This window comes from Emiliania huxleyi (assembly GCF_000372725.1).
Source record: "Emiliania huxleyi CCMP1516 chromosome Unknown EMIHUscaffold_119, whole genome shotgun sequence".
In the NCBI taxonomy this organism is placed as follows: domain Eukaryota; phylum Haptophyta; order Isochrysidales; family Noelaerhabdaceae; genus Emiliania; species Emiliania huxleyi.
This window is the reverse complement of record NW_005201403.1, coordinates 107,083-121,165: the sequence shown is the minus strand read 5'-3', so window position 1 is coordinate 121,165 and position 14,083 is coordinate 107,083. Positions and strand designations below refer to the sequence as shown.

At 64.8% G+C, this 14,083-nt stretch overlaps 3 protein-coding genes across 3 annotated transcripts; 1 reads left to right on the top strand and 2 right to left on the bottom strand.

Moving 5' to 3' along the window:
* Positions 1-6,656: 6,656 nt before the first annotated feature.
* On the bottom strand, positions 6,657-10,849 carry EMIHUDRAFT_454696 (hypothetical protein). The gene is made up of 9 exons (XM_005790689.1): positions 10,354-10,849; positions 9,506-9,891; positions 9,192-9,434; positions 8,960-9,106; positions 8,564-8,766; positions 8,122-8,369; positions 7,925-8,046; positions 7,266-7,679; positions 6,657-7,192 (listed from the first exon to the last, which is right to left on the bottom strand). Exons 1-9 carry the CDS (start codon positions 10,805-10,807, stop codon positions 6,899-6,901), a joined length of 2,511 nt encoding a protein of 836 aa, XP_005790746.1. The 5' UTR covers positions 10,808-10,849; the 3' UTR covers positions 6,657-6,898.
* A 1,420-nt stretch (positions 10,850-12,269) lies between these two features.
* Positions 12,270-13,034, bottom strand: EMIHUDRAFT_55506 (hypothetical protein; the record flags this gene model as incomplete). The annotated part of the gene is made up of 1 exon (XM_005790688.1): positions 12,270-13,034. A coding segment is annotated over one exon (765 nt), but the record flags the coding sequence as incomplete, so codon positions are not given.
* A 346-nt stretch (positions 13,035-13,380) lies between these two features.
* Positions 13,381-14,062, top strand: EMIHUDRAFT_224694 (hypothetical protein; the record flags this gene model as incomplete). Its single annotated transcript, XM_005790687.1, has 2 exons — positions 13,381-13,942; positions 14,034-14,062. The coding sequence occupies 2 exons, from the start codon at positions 13,381-13,383 to the stop codon at positions 14,060-14,062; spliced, it is 591 nt and encodes a 196-aa protein (XP_005790744.1).
* Positions 14,063-14,083: the final 21 nt, after the last annotated feature.

Genomic DNA, 14,083 nt, shown 5'->3' with positions numbered 1-14,083 from the left:
CGTGACCGCCGGCACAAAGTGCTCCTGCTCGCTCCTGATGGACTTGACGGCGTCCTGGAAAGCGCGATCCTCAATCGCCGCGCGAAGCTGCTGCTGCTGTCGAAGCCGCCTCACGGCCCTGTCATTCGCGAGACTCTGCTCCTTTCTGAGCCTTTCCAATGCGTCTGAGGCAGAGGCACGGCGGCCTGTCGGCACCAGGTTTTGTCGCCGGCATTGCGGAGCACTCACGGGCCTGTCGACGGGCCTGCACTGAATACGATCGGAGTCGCGGAGGAGCATTTGAACTGACTCAGGTGAGGTGTGGATCTTCACTTGTGGGTGTGCCCTGCATCTGGACTCCCGCACCTTTGCCGATGCCTCGAGCCTCCCATCACGAGGGAGCAAAATGCGACCTTCGACGCGCTCGAGCCGGATAGCCTCAATCAAATCGGCGCCCTTGTTGCCGAATGGATGCACCGCAAAGGGCCCGCCGACTGCTGACCGCTGAGTTGTCCATGGTTGGCGCATGTCTGTCAATCCACGCAAGATTGTAACGCCCGGCGCTTTTCACAGCCTTGTTATTGAGAAGAAAATACCTGATGGCGCTGTGTTCACAGGCCTTGTTATGAGAAGAAACTACGTCCTATGGCGCTGTGCGCTGGCCTGTGATAGGTTGAGGTGCGAGCCCTGGAGGCCGTGGGGATGGGGGGAGACTACCCGCGGGCCTAGAAGGCCCGCGCGCAGGGGGATGGGACATTGACACAAAAAACATTGACACAAAAACACAACCCCGGACCCAAGACGCGCACGCACAGACAGTCGAGAAACAGCAACGACGCTTTTGTTTGGATTTCACGCACAAAAACAAGTCAACCGGCGCCAGTGAGGATGTACGTCGTGTGCGTGTCTGGTGTTTACTAGCTCCGAGTAGAGGGGGCGTTCTGCTGCTAGGGGAAACCTGGAGCGCGGACTAACCCTCGGAGACCCGTGTTTACTTTACGGCCCTTTCCCTGCGAACGCGCACCCCCGGGGCTAGGGCTCTCTAGCCCGTAACCCGATCCCGATCATCCGGCCCGCTGGGTGCGCTCCTCAGCTCCCCGGCCCTGGATGTGAGGTTGATGACTGCACTCCAGTGCTCCAAGTGCGCCCACACACCACGCACACGATAGTCCGCGAGGTGGCATGAAGGTTGCTGCGAGAATTGGCGAGAAACTGCGAAGAGAGATAGGAAGAGGCAGACGCCCAAGGGCGGGCGACGGCTAGCACCACACTCCTCTCCTTAAATGAAATCCCTGTCTCGTGTGTGCGCGACCGAAAACGTGTGGACTGTGTGTGGTGGCGGCGTGCCGTAGTGAGGGAGAGACGATCGAGGGGTCCCGTACCAGATGGAATCAACCCTATCCAGTGCTCAAGTGCTCAACAAGAGGCGCACATCGCAGACAGACAGTGAGGGTGTGAGAGGCGGACCAAGTAAGGAAGGTCCTACATCTCTTTACTTCACAGACTCTTGTATGTGGCACGAACATCCCCGTTTGCCCGAAGGCGGGCCGTTGGGGGGCGACAGACTCAGACAGCGTCACAGCGATAGAAACAAAACAACAGAGCGATAGCGAGCGAGCGTATACCCCAGCCACAAACAACACGCCCCGAAGAAGAGCAACACCCATAGCCATACACACACACAGGGGGGGGGGGGGGGAGAGAGAGAGAGAGAGAGAGAGAGAGAGAGAGAGAGAGAGAGAGAGAGAGAGAGAGAGAGAGAGAGAGGAGCGCAAGCAAGCAAGCTGGTGGACTGGATGGAGTCTGCATGCAGGCAGGCAGGGAGAGAGAGAGGGAGTGAGTGCACCACGAGCGAATTATCGGGCGCTACTGTGAGAGATGGCGTAAATAACGTCAACGAGACTCCTCCTCGTGGGTGCCCGGTGCCCTAACGATTCCAAGGTTGTTCATCCAACGGCTGCGTTTCAAGTTGAGGGCGGCGGGCCTTTTCCTCGGTCCTCGGCCGCCGGTCTTGAACTACAGGCATCATGGCGCTCGCCGGTGCGAACGTCTCAGACGTCTCGCTGCAGCTGATCTCCGAGTGCCCGGCGACCGCCTTCCGTCTCGGTCGCGTTCATCTGTCGGGCCAGGTCGACGGCGAGTGGTGCGGCGGCAGGGTGAGTGCTGAATCCTCGGTCCCCGTGCCGGCCGACCAGGAGCACTGCGAGGGGGCTTACGTGGACCCGCTCTGGGAGCCACCCGAGCCGGCCGAGTACGCATTCGACTGCTCGCAAGGCTGCGCCAAGTGTGTCTACGGCGAGAACGAGAACGGCATCTATGTCTGCACCAACGACCGCGACTCCATCACCACGGGCTGCAACGGCTCCACCAGCCCCGGCCTCGAGTACACGCAGCACCGCACGCGCCTGACGGGCTCGCTCGACGAGAGCTGGTGCTGGAGCGCAATCAACGGCCTCACTGGCACCGAGGCCGAGCTGAACGCCACGTGCACGCAGTTCTATGTCGACCCCGCGGACCCAGACACGCCTGCAGAGACTTATCTCGTTGCGCTCGAGCACGCAGTCGCAGCTGCTGCAGGAGTAGCACCCGAAATGGTGGATGTGATGGTGTTTGGCCCAGCTCATCGCATCTCCACGTTGGCGTTCAACATCACGCACGCCTTCTCAATAAGGGAGAGCATTGTCCAAGCAACAGACCTCTGGAACACGGAGTATGGAGCAGTAACGCTGACGGTGGATCCAACTACCATCACATACAAAGTGTTGATTGCACCGGCCGGAGACGTGGGACTGGCTTACAGCTCGCTTCAAGATGTGCGCGGGGGAAGCGCGCCCTGCACCCTCAGCACCGTGTTCATCGAAAGTCAGAGCTCCCGCTCCGATTCTGGGGGCGTCCGCACGCTTGAGTCCTGCAAGGCGACGTGCGATGCCTTGCAAAACTGCGCGGGATTCGATTGGTCAAGCGACGGCTGGGAATGCCGTGGCTTTGACGCCATCGACATCCAATCATGCGCTGACGATTCCGTGAACGCCAGGCAGGGCTACATCCTCTTCGTGCGTGAAGAGCTTCCGCCACCTTCGCCACCGGCACCACCGGCACCGGTTGCACCGCCACCGCCGCGTGCACCGTTCTCTTCGCCGCTTCCGGCGCCTCCCCAGCCTCCGCTGGCGCCTCCCCCCTTGCCATCGCCAGCTCCACCTCAAGTTCCGTCTGTGGTTTCGCCACCGTCGCAGCCTGCCGTCTCGCCATCGCTGCACATGCCTCCCCCCTTGTCATCGCCAGCTCCACCTCAACTTCCATCTGTGATTTCGCCACCGTCGCCCGATGCTACAACATTGGAGCCGCCTCCCGCAACAGCGCCGCCGCCCGTCCCAATCCCGGCCGCATCACCGGGACCGACAACGGCGGAGCCGCCCCATGCAACAGCGCCGCCGCCACCTCGCACCCCGGCCGCAAGCCAACCGCCCGCCCCCTCCTCGACGGTCGTGTCATCTCCTTCCCCTCCCCCAAGCGCATCGCCTGGGCAGCAAGATGCAGCGGCATCAGATGACAGCGATGACGACGAGTCAACCCTTTTGCTGTTACTGCTCTTGTTGCTGTTGCTGCTACCTCCCTTGCTGTTGGCGATCTACGTTCGCATCTACTATGCTGGTAACGAGGCTGCGTACCTCCGCTGGCGCTTCTCGCACTCGAATCCACGAGTGGTCTGGGGCTATGCCACGAGTGAGCATCGATCGGAGCTGTGGGCAAAAGCCGCCGGCGCGTCTGGGGAAGCGAAATCTTCCGCCGAGCTCGAGCCCTCGTCTGCGACAGACTTTGAGCCATCGTCTGCGGAGCTCAAACCAGATGAAGTGACCCTTAGTCCTGCGCTTCTGCGTGCACGGCGCGCGAACGATGCCGGCTCTGGCTCTCCTGGTGGCACGAGAGCAAACAGCAGATTTGATCCAATCGAGCCGATTGAGCGCATCTAAGCTTCGGTGATGGCATGACTGCATTCCACATGCTCTCTTTCAGCGCGTGCGAGAGCCCCGTCGCTGTTAGACGGCGAGGGGAGAGGATTGTTCGCCTGTGCTTAATACAGAGTGAATCGTCGGAGAAGGTGATAGGTGTGTGCACACGAGTACAACGGATTTTGTTTTTCGCTTTTTGAGAGTGGTTGTGGCAAGTGAATCTTCAAGTGTGCTGAAGAAAGTCGTGCGTTGGGCCGAGCGTTTTTTATCTCTGGGTCTGTGGCTGAGCCCTGGTGTCGAGGTGTCGAGGCCCGGTGTGGAGGGTGTCGAGCTGCTGCTGTCGAGGGGTAGAGGTGTCGAGGCCTGTCGAGGCCTGTCGAGGCCTGTCGAGGCTGGTACCACGCTTGTCCGTGTCGAGGGGTGTCGAGGGGTGTCGAGGGGTGTCGAGGGGTGTCGAGGGGTGTCGAGGGTGTCGAGCGTGTCGTCTGTCGAGCGTGTCGAGCGGGTGTCGCGAGTGTTGTCAAGGGGTTTTGCGTCTAAGGTGTCGAGGTGTCCAAGGTGGCAGGATGCAGTTGCAGCCCATCAACAAAACTTGGGCAGCAGTTGCAAAGCTGTTTCATCCCTTATAGTTGCAGCCTCTCAGTTGCACCCTGTTGATGTAGCACAACCTGAGCACAACCAGTATACTCTCTGTGGACATTTGAGGACATCAAGTGCCGGGAGTCATTGCCACTGTGCACAAAGGTGCTGTGCAGGCGCAGCACCGCAGCAGCGTCGCCGCTGCAGCGTCGTCGCCCCTGCAGCGCCACCGGCGCACAAAGCGCAACTGACCACAGCGCTCCTTTCACAAGGCTGGTGCCATGAGTCAGTGGACATTGCCACTGCACAAGGTGCTGTCCAGCAGCTAAGGGCTACAGTACCCCATCGCAGCAGCGTCGCCGCCGCTGCAGCGTCGCCGTTGCAGCCGAGCGTCGCCAGTGCACAAAGCGCAATGGACCACAGGTCTGCACTCATGGCACAAGCTCACTGGTGTGAGGATTCATTGCCACTGTACAAGGTGCTGTGCAGCACCTTAGGGCTACCTGAGTACTGCCATGTTTGCTGCATCAACAGGGGTGCAACTGAGCTGCAACTTGAGCTAGAACTTGAGAGGCTGCAACTCAGGGATGAAAGTACTGCCAGCCAAGTTTGATTGCTGCTGCAACCCTGATTTCTAACTCTGTGACTCCAATGGGTCTACGTCTCTGCTGTGTTAGGATCATCAGAGGTGTCGAGCGGTGTCGAGCGGTGTCGAGCGGTGTGTGTCGAGCGGTGTCGAGCGGTGTCGAGGGGTGTCGAGGGGTGTCGAGGGGTGTCGAGGGGTGTCGAAGGGTCGAGTTTGGCACCTTGACACGGACGAGCATGGTTTCAGCCTAGATGGTGTCGAGGGGTGTCGAGGGGTGTCGAGGGGTGTCGAGGGGTGTCGAGTTTGTCGAGTTGGCATGGGGTGTCGAGGTGTCGAGTTGGTGTCGAGGTTTGGTGTCGAGGTGTCGAGGCCAGGGCTCAGGTCTGTGGGCGCCCGCCCGCCGCCTCTGAGGGGGTCGGGCCCCCTAGACTGAAAACAAAAACAAGCTAAAACAGCCAAAATCAGCCTGCGAGAGAGGCACTGCGCGCCGCTGACCTCATGTGGAGATGTGTGCCGACACCAATACTGATCTAAAACCTGGAAACCCTTGTTCAAAGCCGACCCTAAGCGCCATCCTTCCTGCTCTCACCTACCTGATGCTGCTTCCCCGCGCCGCCTCCTTGGGCCCCCTTGGGCGTATTTTCTACTCCCAGTGGGGCCCCGGGCCCCCGGGGCCCCTCTTGTTTTCTGTTTTCTGTTTTTCAGTGTTGTGCGAGGGAGTTTTGTTGTAAAATTCTGTTTTTCAAAACGCCCGCCCGCCCGCCACCCCGAGGCGGCTCGGCCCCCCACAGACCCAGAGATCAAAAACGCTCGGCCTTGTTATTCATATAGAGTAAACTGGAATGCTCTCCTGGCGCCTGGCAGCGCGCGCGGCGCCCGCGCGCCCCCCCACACACACCACATGGCCTCCGTGCTCCGACAATGCGTTTAGTTTTAGATCGCCGGGGACTGGCCTCTCCAATGCTCGCGCAACGCTGTCTGCACGCGCAGCAGCTCTCCGCTCTCCGGGGTCCGCGCGGGCGGCCCACACAGTGGGAGCGTTGACGACCGTGCGACTGTAACGCTACGTATATCTCTTAACAACCACCTATATTTGCCTTGCGCTGCGCCTCTGCAAGTGCAACTATCAATCACGCGTGTGCGTAATCCCCTCCATCTTGTTGTGCAGCCGTGACCTCTCCGCCTCTGCGGCACCAGCGCGCCTCGCCTCTGCCTCCATCGAAATCTGCAGCGCGTCGAGCTGCTCGCGCAGCTCAGCCTGCATCTTGGCCCGCATCTCGCCGATACGCCACTCGCACTCAGCTCGAGTCGCGTGTGTTTTCGTCGCTGCCCGGGGATTGATCACATTGATCTCCCACTCTTGTGTGTCATTACCCATTCACACTCTCTCGTGTGTCATTACTCGTTCCCAATTATTGGGGATTGGGTTCGTATATTCATTCAACGACGTAGTCTACAAAGGGTGTGTGATCGCTCCTGCGTGCACTGCCCAGACTCGTCGCCTGGGACGGCGGGATCAGGCCCGCCTCCCAACCACGATTTTGCCTCGTCGGCCATCCGCTCGGCCGCTTTGATGTCGCGTTTAGCAGCCTGCCACGTGAAGGTACTGTAGACACTGCTCTCGCTCCCAGATACACACACCGCACATGCATCTCAACGGCAGCGGCATTCATCATACAACACAGTACGAAGGGAACTATAGATAGATAGACGACTTTCAATCATTCGTGCGCCTGTCTCTGCGCGCGCACATCGCACATCAGAGCGGGCTCGGCGTGCGAGGGCTTTACAGAAGGTGCCGAGATCAGAAGAGCTCGGTTCGCTGCGCCGCCCCCTTCTTGATTAGCGACCTCCCGCTCACCGCGTCCAGGAAGACGAATGCGAACGCGAGGAGCTTCCACGTCGCTAGCGCGAGGAGGAGGAGCACCGCGTTATACTGGAAGCTCGGGTCGAAGTGCGGGTCGGGCAAATTGTCAGAGAGACCGGCGTAGCCGACTGCGACGAATCCAGCGGTGCTGCCCACAGCATCCAGCACGAGCGCGCTGGCCGGATAGTACGGGAACATGGCGGGCGCCATCAGCGCCATCGTGCCGCGCACCTGAAGTGAGCGAGGGCCGCAGCGTCGCGGGGAGGGCCTTGGTGGCTCGGGGAGCGGTGGGAGGGGTGCGCGCCATGGCGTCAAGCCACGCACGGAGCCCGGCGTATGCGAGGCCGACGGCGCCAGACACGAGGTCGCCTCCTTCGGCCGCAGACTGGCAAGCTCCGGGGCCGTGCTGGAAGGTGCGGGCGACGAACGTGACCCCGACCGCGCCTCCCCAGACCGCGAGCGCCGCCTCGATGGCGTACTCGTCGAGCGCGGAGCCGAGCGTGGCGACGGCGGCGACGCGGAGCGCCATGTCGGAGACCAGATAGCCGGTGATGCCGACGAGGGTGCCGCGGTGGGCGATGAGCTCGTGCCGCACGACATTGTGGTCCTTACTTGCGGAGGAGAAGAGCAGCCCGACCGAGGCGGCGATGGAGTTGAAGAAGCAGAGGGCGGCGGCGACGCTCACGGTGAGCACGTCGAGTCGGTTGGCGAGGATGTCCTGCGGCGCAGAGGAGTCTTCAACTCCTCAATCTTGCAACCATTCAGTCATCAAGGATCTCTCCGTGCAGCAGCGCGGGCTGAGGCCGTCAGGGGGGGGGGCGGGGGGAAGGGCGAGGGCGGGGGGAAGGGCGAGGCGGCTCTCCGCGGCTGGGCGGGCGTCTGCCGAGAAGGAAGTGTCTGGGAAGTGTCCTGGCGGTGTCTGAGTCGCGCCTCCCCGCGGTTGAGGCCGATGTTGTGGACGACCCGGTGGAAGCCCTCGTTGGCGAGCAGCACCGAGAGGAAGAAGAGCGGCGGCGCCGACCCGAACGTGGCCTGCACAAAGCAGATCGGCGCGTAGAGCCGCGACTCGCCCTCGACGGCATGACCTACGAGAAGGTTCCTAGAAGGTTCCTAGAAGGTTCCTAGGTCGTAGAGCCGCGACTCGCCCTCGACGGCATGACCGCTGCCGCCGCCGCGCGCAACCGCGCCGCTCAGCGTCGCTCTCTCGGCTCTCTGCTTGGCCTCGTGCTCGCTGAGGCAGCAGCTGACTGCAGAGGTTGGCGCGAGCGAGACGAGCCCCTCGACAGGCGTGAGCAGCCCCGTCGCTGCGAGGAGGCCGGTCAGCTTGCCTCGGAGCGCCGTCTCCCCGTTCGGCGTGTACGTGTGCAGGTCGTCGGCGGGAATCGTCTCCTCGCTGCCCGGCTCGTTCCTGCCCACAGCCAAGAGACGCGTGAGCAGACGCCACAGCGAGCGGCGACCGCTCCCCCGGCAGGCGCGCACGTGGGCGAGCGCATCACCCGCACGAGAGGTGAGTGGAGGCCGCTGCCGCGCGCCGCGGCGGGCGAGGGGGCGCCGGCGGAGGAAGGGGAGCCCCATGCGCCGGTGGAGGGGGAGGGGAGCGACTCATACTCGAGGGCGCGAGAGCCCGGTGTGGCGACTGCGCGCGAGGAGTAGCCGTCCTCGGACGGGGCGGTGGAGGTGATGCGGACGAGGCCGCGGGGAGTGGAGACGACGTCTCCGGGGATGGCGATGAAGAGGGGCGCCGGGCTGAGCGTGAAGAGGGCGGTCGCTGCGAGGGAGGCGAGCATGCAGCTGGCGAGGAAAGCCTCGGGGATGGTAAACTCCTCCTGAGGGGTCGCGGGGGCGGCGCGGCGGGGCGGCGGGTCGGCGTGAGGGGTGCGTGGGCGGGGACGGGAATCAGTGCGCCGCAGTCGGACGAGCGAGGAGCGTCGGAGGGAGAGGGGGTGGCTTGCGCGGCGGCGGCGGCGGCGGTCGCGCCTGGTGCAAGTGGTAGAGAACGAGGAGGAGGAAGAGCTGCTGCGCGACGAAGAGCAGCGCGCAAGCGATCATCGACGAGCGGCGGCGCGTCTTGCCGTGCAGCAGCCCGCCCAGCGCGAAGTTGACGAGGAACGCGGCGAGGCCGGCCCCGACCCCGAAGAGTGCCGCCTGCGGCAGCCTCTCTGGCTGCGGCTCGTTGCAGGTGCAGGGGCTGCGGAACCTACGGCCGGCCGGGACGTGTCCCGGACAAGACCCCGCGCGACGTCGCGGGCGCGTCGGCTGCGGTTTGCCATCCGTCGATGCGGTCGAAGGTCTCGTGCTTGTAGCAGTCCCAGCCGTTTGCGAGCGGCATGTACAAGTACTGCGACTCGCCCGAGCACTCCTTGCCGAGGCGGTGGAAGTGCGGCGAGGAGACGTTGTTGAGCGAGTACGCCGAGGTCAGGTGGTAGGCGACGTCGGGCGACGAGGAGCTGCGCCCCATCTCGTCGGCGTTGACCTATGAATGAGCCGAGGAGTTCACTCACTGCTCGCCCGGCGAGGAGCTGCGCCCCATCTCGTCGCGTTGACCGCGGCGGGGAAGCCGCAGAAGTCGGTGCACGACTGGCCCTCGTCCGTCAGCACCCAGCAGTGGCCGGTGACGTAGTGCCCCGCGCAGGGCGGCGGCGAGGGCGGTGGCGAATTGGGCGGCGAGGGCGGCAGCGGCGGCGACGGGGGCGGCGGGTGCGAGGGCGGAGGCGGGCTGGGCGGCGGCGGAGGCATCGGCGGAGGTGAGGGCGGAGGCGGGAAGGGCGGCGGCGGCGAAGGCGGCGGCGGCGAAGGCGGCGGCAACGGCGGCGGCGGCGACGGCGGCGGCGGCGACGGCGGCGGAGCGGCGGGAGGCGCAGGAGGCGCCTTGGGGTTTGGAGGCGGCGCGTGAGGGGGCGGGAAGGGCGGCAGCGGCGAGGGCGGCGGCGGCGAGGGCGGCGGCGGCGCAGGAGGAGGTGGCGGGGGCGGGGGCGGCGACGGCGGCGGCCGAGGCGGCGGGCCCGGGGGCGGCGATGGCGGGCTCGGCGGGCTCGGCGGCGGACGGGGCGGCGGGTGCGGAGGCGACGGGGGCGGCGACGGAGGCGACGGCGGCGGAGGCGGCGGTGACGGAGGCTTGGGATGCGGTTGGTGCGGCGGCGGAGGAGACGGCTCCGGAGGAGACGGCGGCGGCGGCGGCGACGGCGGAGGGGCAGAGGGCGGCGGCGGCAACGGCGGCGGCGAAGGCGGCGGCGGCTCGGGCGGCGGCGGCTCGGGCGGCGGCGGCGCAGGTGGAGGAGAGGGCGGCGGCGGTGTGGGTGGAGGGGAGGGCGGTGGCGGCGCGGGCGGTGGCGAGGGGGGCGGAGGCGTGGGTGGGGAAGGCGGCGGCGGCGATGACGGCGGCGGCGCCGGCGGAGGGGACGGAGGCAGCGGCGACGGCGGCGGCGATGGCGCGGACCAGCACGCGCAGGGCGCGCGGAAGCCGGCCGGGAAGTCAAAGGCGGTGAACTGCGGGTAGCAGTGCCACCGGTGCAGTCCGTCGATGAGGAGGTGGATCCCAGGGCATGCCTGCCCCACTTGGTCCATGATGTCGTGCCGCGACTCGAGCCCGAGCGCCATCTCGAGGCAAGTGACCACCGCGCTGTCTGTGGAGAACTTGCGCGTCGCCTCCACGTCGACGCGCGCCGCTCCCTCACACGCGTCGCTGCATGTATGGCCCCGCTCGCTCAGCACGTAGCAGTGGCCGTTGACACCGATCGCTCCCTGCATCGAGCAGTCGGTCTGCATCATCTCGGCGCACTGCGCCCGAGATATCTCGACGCCCGCGATGCGGTCGACGGGGGCGAGCGGGTTGAACGGCAGCCCCATCGCGCGCGCGAGGCAGCCTCTGGGTTGGGCCGCGGAACACAGCTCCACCTACCTTGTGCACTGAGAAAAGAATTTGTGCACCCGCACGACACTAGGCGCCTTACAAGATCTTGCTCGTGCAGGTGGGGACCCTGTCCTTCTCCCACCCCTCGTTTGGCGTGCCCGTTTTATTTATTTATTTACTAGGCGGCGTGCCGTCCTCCCATCTCCCTTGGCTTGTGTGTTTTCTTTCTTTCTTTCTTTTACTAGCTACCCTACGGCTACTATGGCTACTATGGCAGGTTGGGCCACGGCGACCAACAGAACCAGCTGCTGCCAAAGAAGATCGAGGACTTTGCTGGGCAGCGCGTCGTCGCCGTGTCGGCTGGAGATGGTCACAGCCTCGCCCTCACTGCCGACGGCGCCCACTGGAGCTGGGGCGGGGGAGGTGAAGGCCAGCTAGGCCACGGCGACGAGCAGGACCAGCCGCTGCCGAAGAAGATCGAGGCCTTGGCTGGCCAGCGCACCATCGCTGTGGGGGCGGGATACTTCCACAGCCACGCCGTCACCGCCGATGGCACTCTCCGGAGCTGGGGCGAAGGAACCTATGGCAAGTTGGGCCACGGCGACTGGCAGGACCAACTGCTGCCGATGAAGGTCGAGGCCTTCGCTGGCCAGCGCGTTTTCGCTGTGTCGGCGGGAACATCCCACAGCATCGCCCTCACCGCCGACGGCGCCGTCTTTACCTGGGGCCAGGGCGAGCGCGGCTGTCTAGGCCACGGAGAGGACCTGTCGGACCACGGTGCGGACCAGCTGCTACCCAAGAAGATCGAGGCGGGGGTGCAGGGGTAGGTATAGCTAGAGGAGATCACCGCCGGGCCGAGGCAGTGAGCTCAGAAGGCGGGCCGTGTGCGAGAGAGAGAAGCGCTTGCTCCTCCGTATCGCCTCCTCGAATCGCCTCCAGCCGTTTCCTGCAGCCTGCCTCCCTCAAAAGAAAAAAAACGTGGCAGAAAAACACAGCCAGTGAGCCAGAGAGGGGCCTCTCTATGTAACCAGCAGCTCGGAGCTCGCACTTGGAGCTTTGAAACGCCCACTTTCTTTTTCTACCTCGGGCGAAGTTTTTAGACGGTCCTCTCGCTAATCATTTTGCAGCGTCGGTGGCGGTAGGCCGCCAATCTCTCAGAGGGGAAGAAGAATTCGAAGCTACAGTTTTCGCAGTCATCGGCCGAGAGCTCGTTGACCGTGGACCGACGACCCCGGGCTCGCACTCGTACGCCGGACCCAGCGCGAAGCGCGGCGGGTCGGTGGGCATGCCGAGCTCGTCGGCCGTCGCCGGCAGCTGGCCCAGCCCGTCGATGGTGTACCCATCGGGGTGGGCCTTGGCGTACGGGTACGAGACGAGCGGGTAGTCAAACGGCGGGTAGCGCGCGCGGAAGGTGCAGCCGTGCGCCGGCGCGGCGTTGACGCGCCGCACGGCGGCGCGGCGCGGCAGCAAGAGGCGGCGGACGAGCGCCGCGCGCGCGCGGAGCAGCCCGCGCACGAGGCCCTTGAGCCAAGCCGGCTGGCGAGGCGCGCCGATTGCGTCGGTGAGGCGGTCGTCGAGCAGCGCGTAGATGACTCGCCGGAGGAGCGGCTGGACGCAGCGTGGGTAGGGCTTGATGAAGAGCAGCACCGACCCCTCGGCGACGCGCTGGTTGGTAACGCTGTACCGCATCGCCCGCGCCTCGTACGCTCGGTTCCATGCATCCAGCTCGTCGACCGTCGTCGGGATCTGCCGGATGCCCATCCGCTCGCCGAGCACTCGCCAGTAGTTGAAGCAGGCTTCCCGCTCGTGCGGCGTGAAGGCGCGCCAGCCGAAGCGCGCGCAGAAGCGCGCCGGCTCGAGCATGAACTGAGAGAGGGTGTACAGCATGTCGTCGTTCGAGATGCGGTCGGCGTAGAAACCGTGGATCTGGTTGAAGCGGGCCAGCGCGGCGGCGGCGTGCTGGTTGCTGCGCACGTCGAAGTAGGCGAAGTGCTGGATGAGCAGCGTCGTGTCCTCGTAGCGAGACAGGACGTTGTCGGGCTCGAAGCCCTTGGTGGAGTCGAGCAGCTTGGAAATCGTCGGCACGCCAAACGTGCGGAACAGCGCGAACTCGGCAGCCTTGGTGATGATGAAGGGCATCTCGAGCTGATACATCTCGTTGAGGATCTCGACCGAAGCCTCGTCGGCGCTCAGCCGCGCGAGCCGCCGAGCCCGCCGCCAGCGCAGAGCGCGCTGCAGCCCGAGGTAGGCCGCGACGGCGGCCGTGGTGATGAGGACGGGCAAGCCCCAGCTGGGCAGCATGGGCGATGAGCGGCTGCAGCTCCGTGTTGTCCGCGTCCAAGCAGCGAGGAAGCCGTGAGCGCCAAGATGTCTGGCCGTGGCGGGGGCGCGATCGTCCCATACGCCTCGTTTGTAGGGTTTCTTTTTCCGGGGAGGGGCGATGAAAAGAAATTTAACGGGCGATAACAAGATCGACCAGACCCTCTCAATCACGCCTCCCCTTCGCACTCGCCTCTCCACGTTCGCTCATCGCCTATCCAGTCCTCGTGTAATTCACGCAAAGACTAACATGGACTGCCCGGCTCACGCCGTCTTCCCGACGTCACGCCCGCCGCCCGAGGGGCTTCGCTGCAAAACCGTGCACCTCATTCGGCACGCAGAAGGCACCCACAACGCCGCGGAGCTGGAGGCCGAGCGGCGACAGCGATTCATGAAGAGGGAGGAGTGGCGGGCGCTGCGAGAGACGCATGGCGTCGCCTTTTACTTGCTCGAGAGCGTCACCGGCCTCACATACTGGGACCCGCCGCTGACGCGCCTGGGTCGGCGGCAGGCCGCCAAACTTCGACGCGAGCTGACCCGCAGCAACGTGACGTTCGACGCCATCTTCAGCTCGCCCTTCCGGCGGACGCTTCAGACGGCGATGATCGGCTGCCCGCAGATCGAGTGCCTCCACCGGGCGCGGCCGTGGTGGCGCAAGCTCGGCGCGTGGCTGCGGCACGAGCCGTGCCGGCCGCCACCCGTCGTGACGACGGACCTTCTGCGTGAGCGTATCGCCAACTACACGAGCGACGGCCGCCGCACGGTGACGCAGCTGGCGGCGGAGTTCCCGCGCGTCAACTTCGGCGAGGCGAGTCGCCTGAAGTGTCCCAAGCCCGCCGCCGTCCAAGACTACGCCACAGCTGCCCATCACAGCTGCCCCCCCCCCCCCCACCGAAATGTAAGAGGATCAAGAAAAGCGACCCTTTCTCTAGAACTAGGAGGTAGTCTTCACG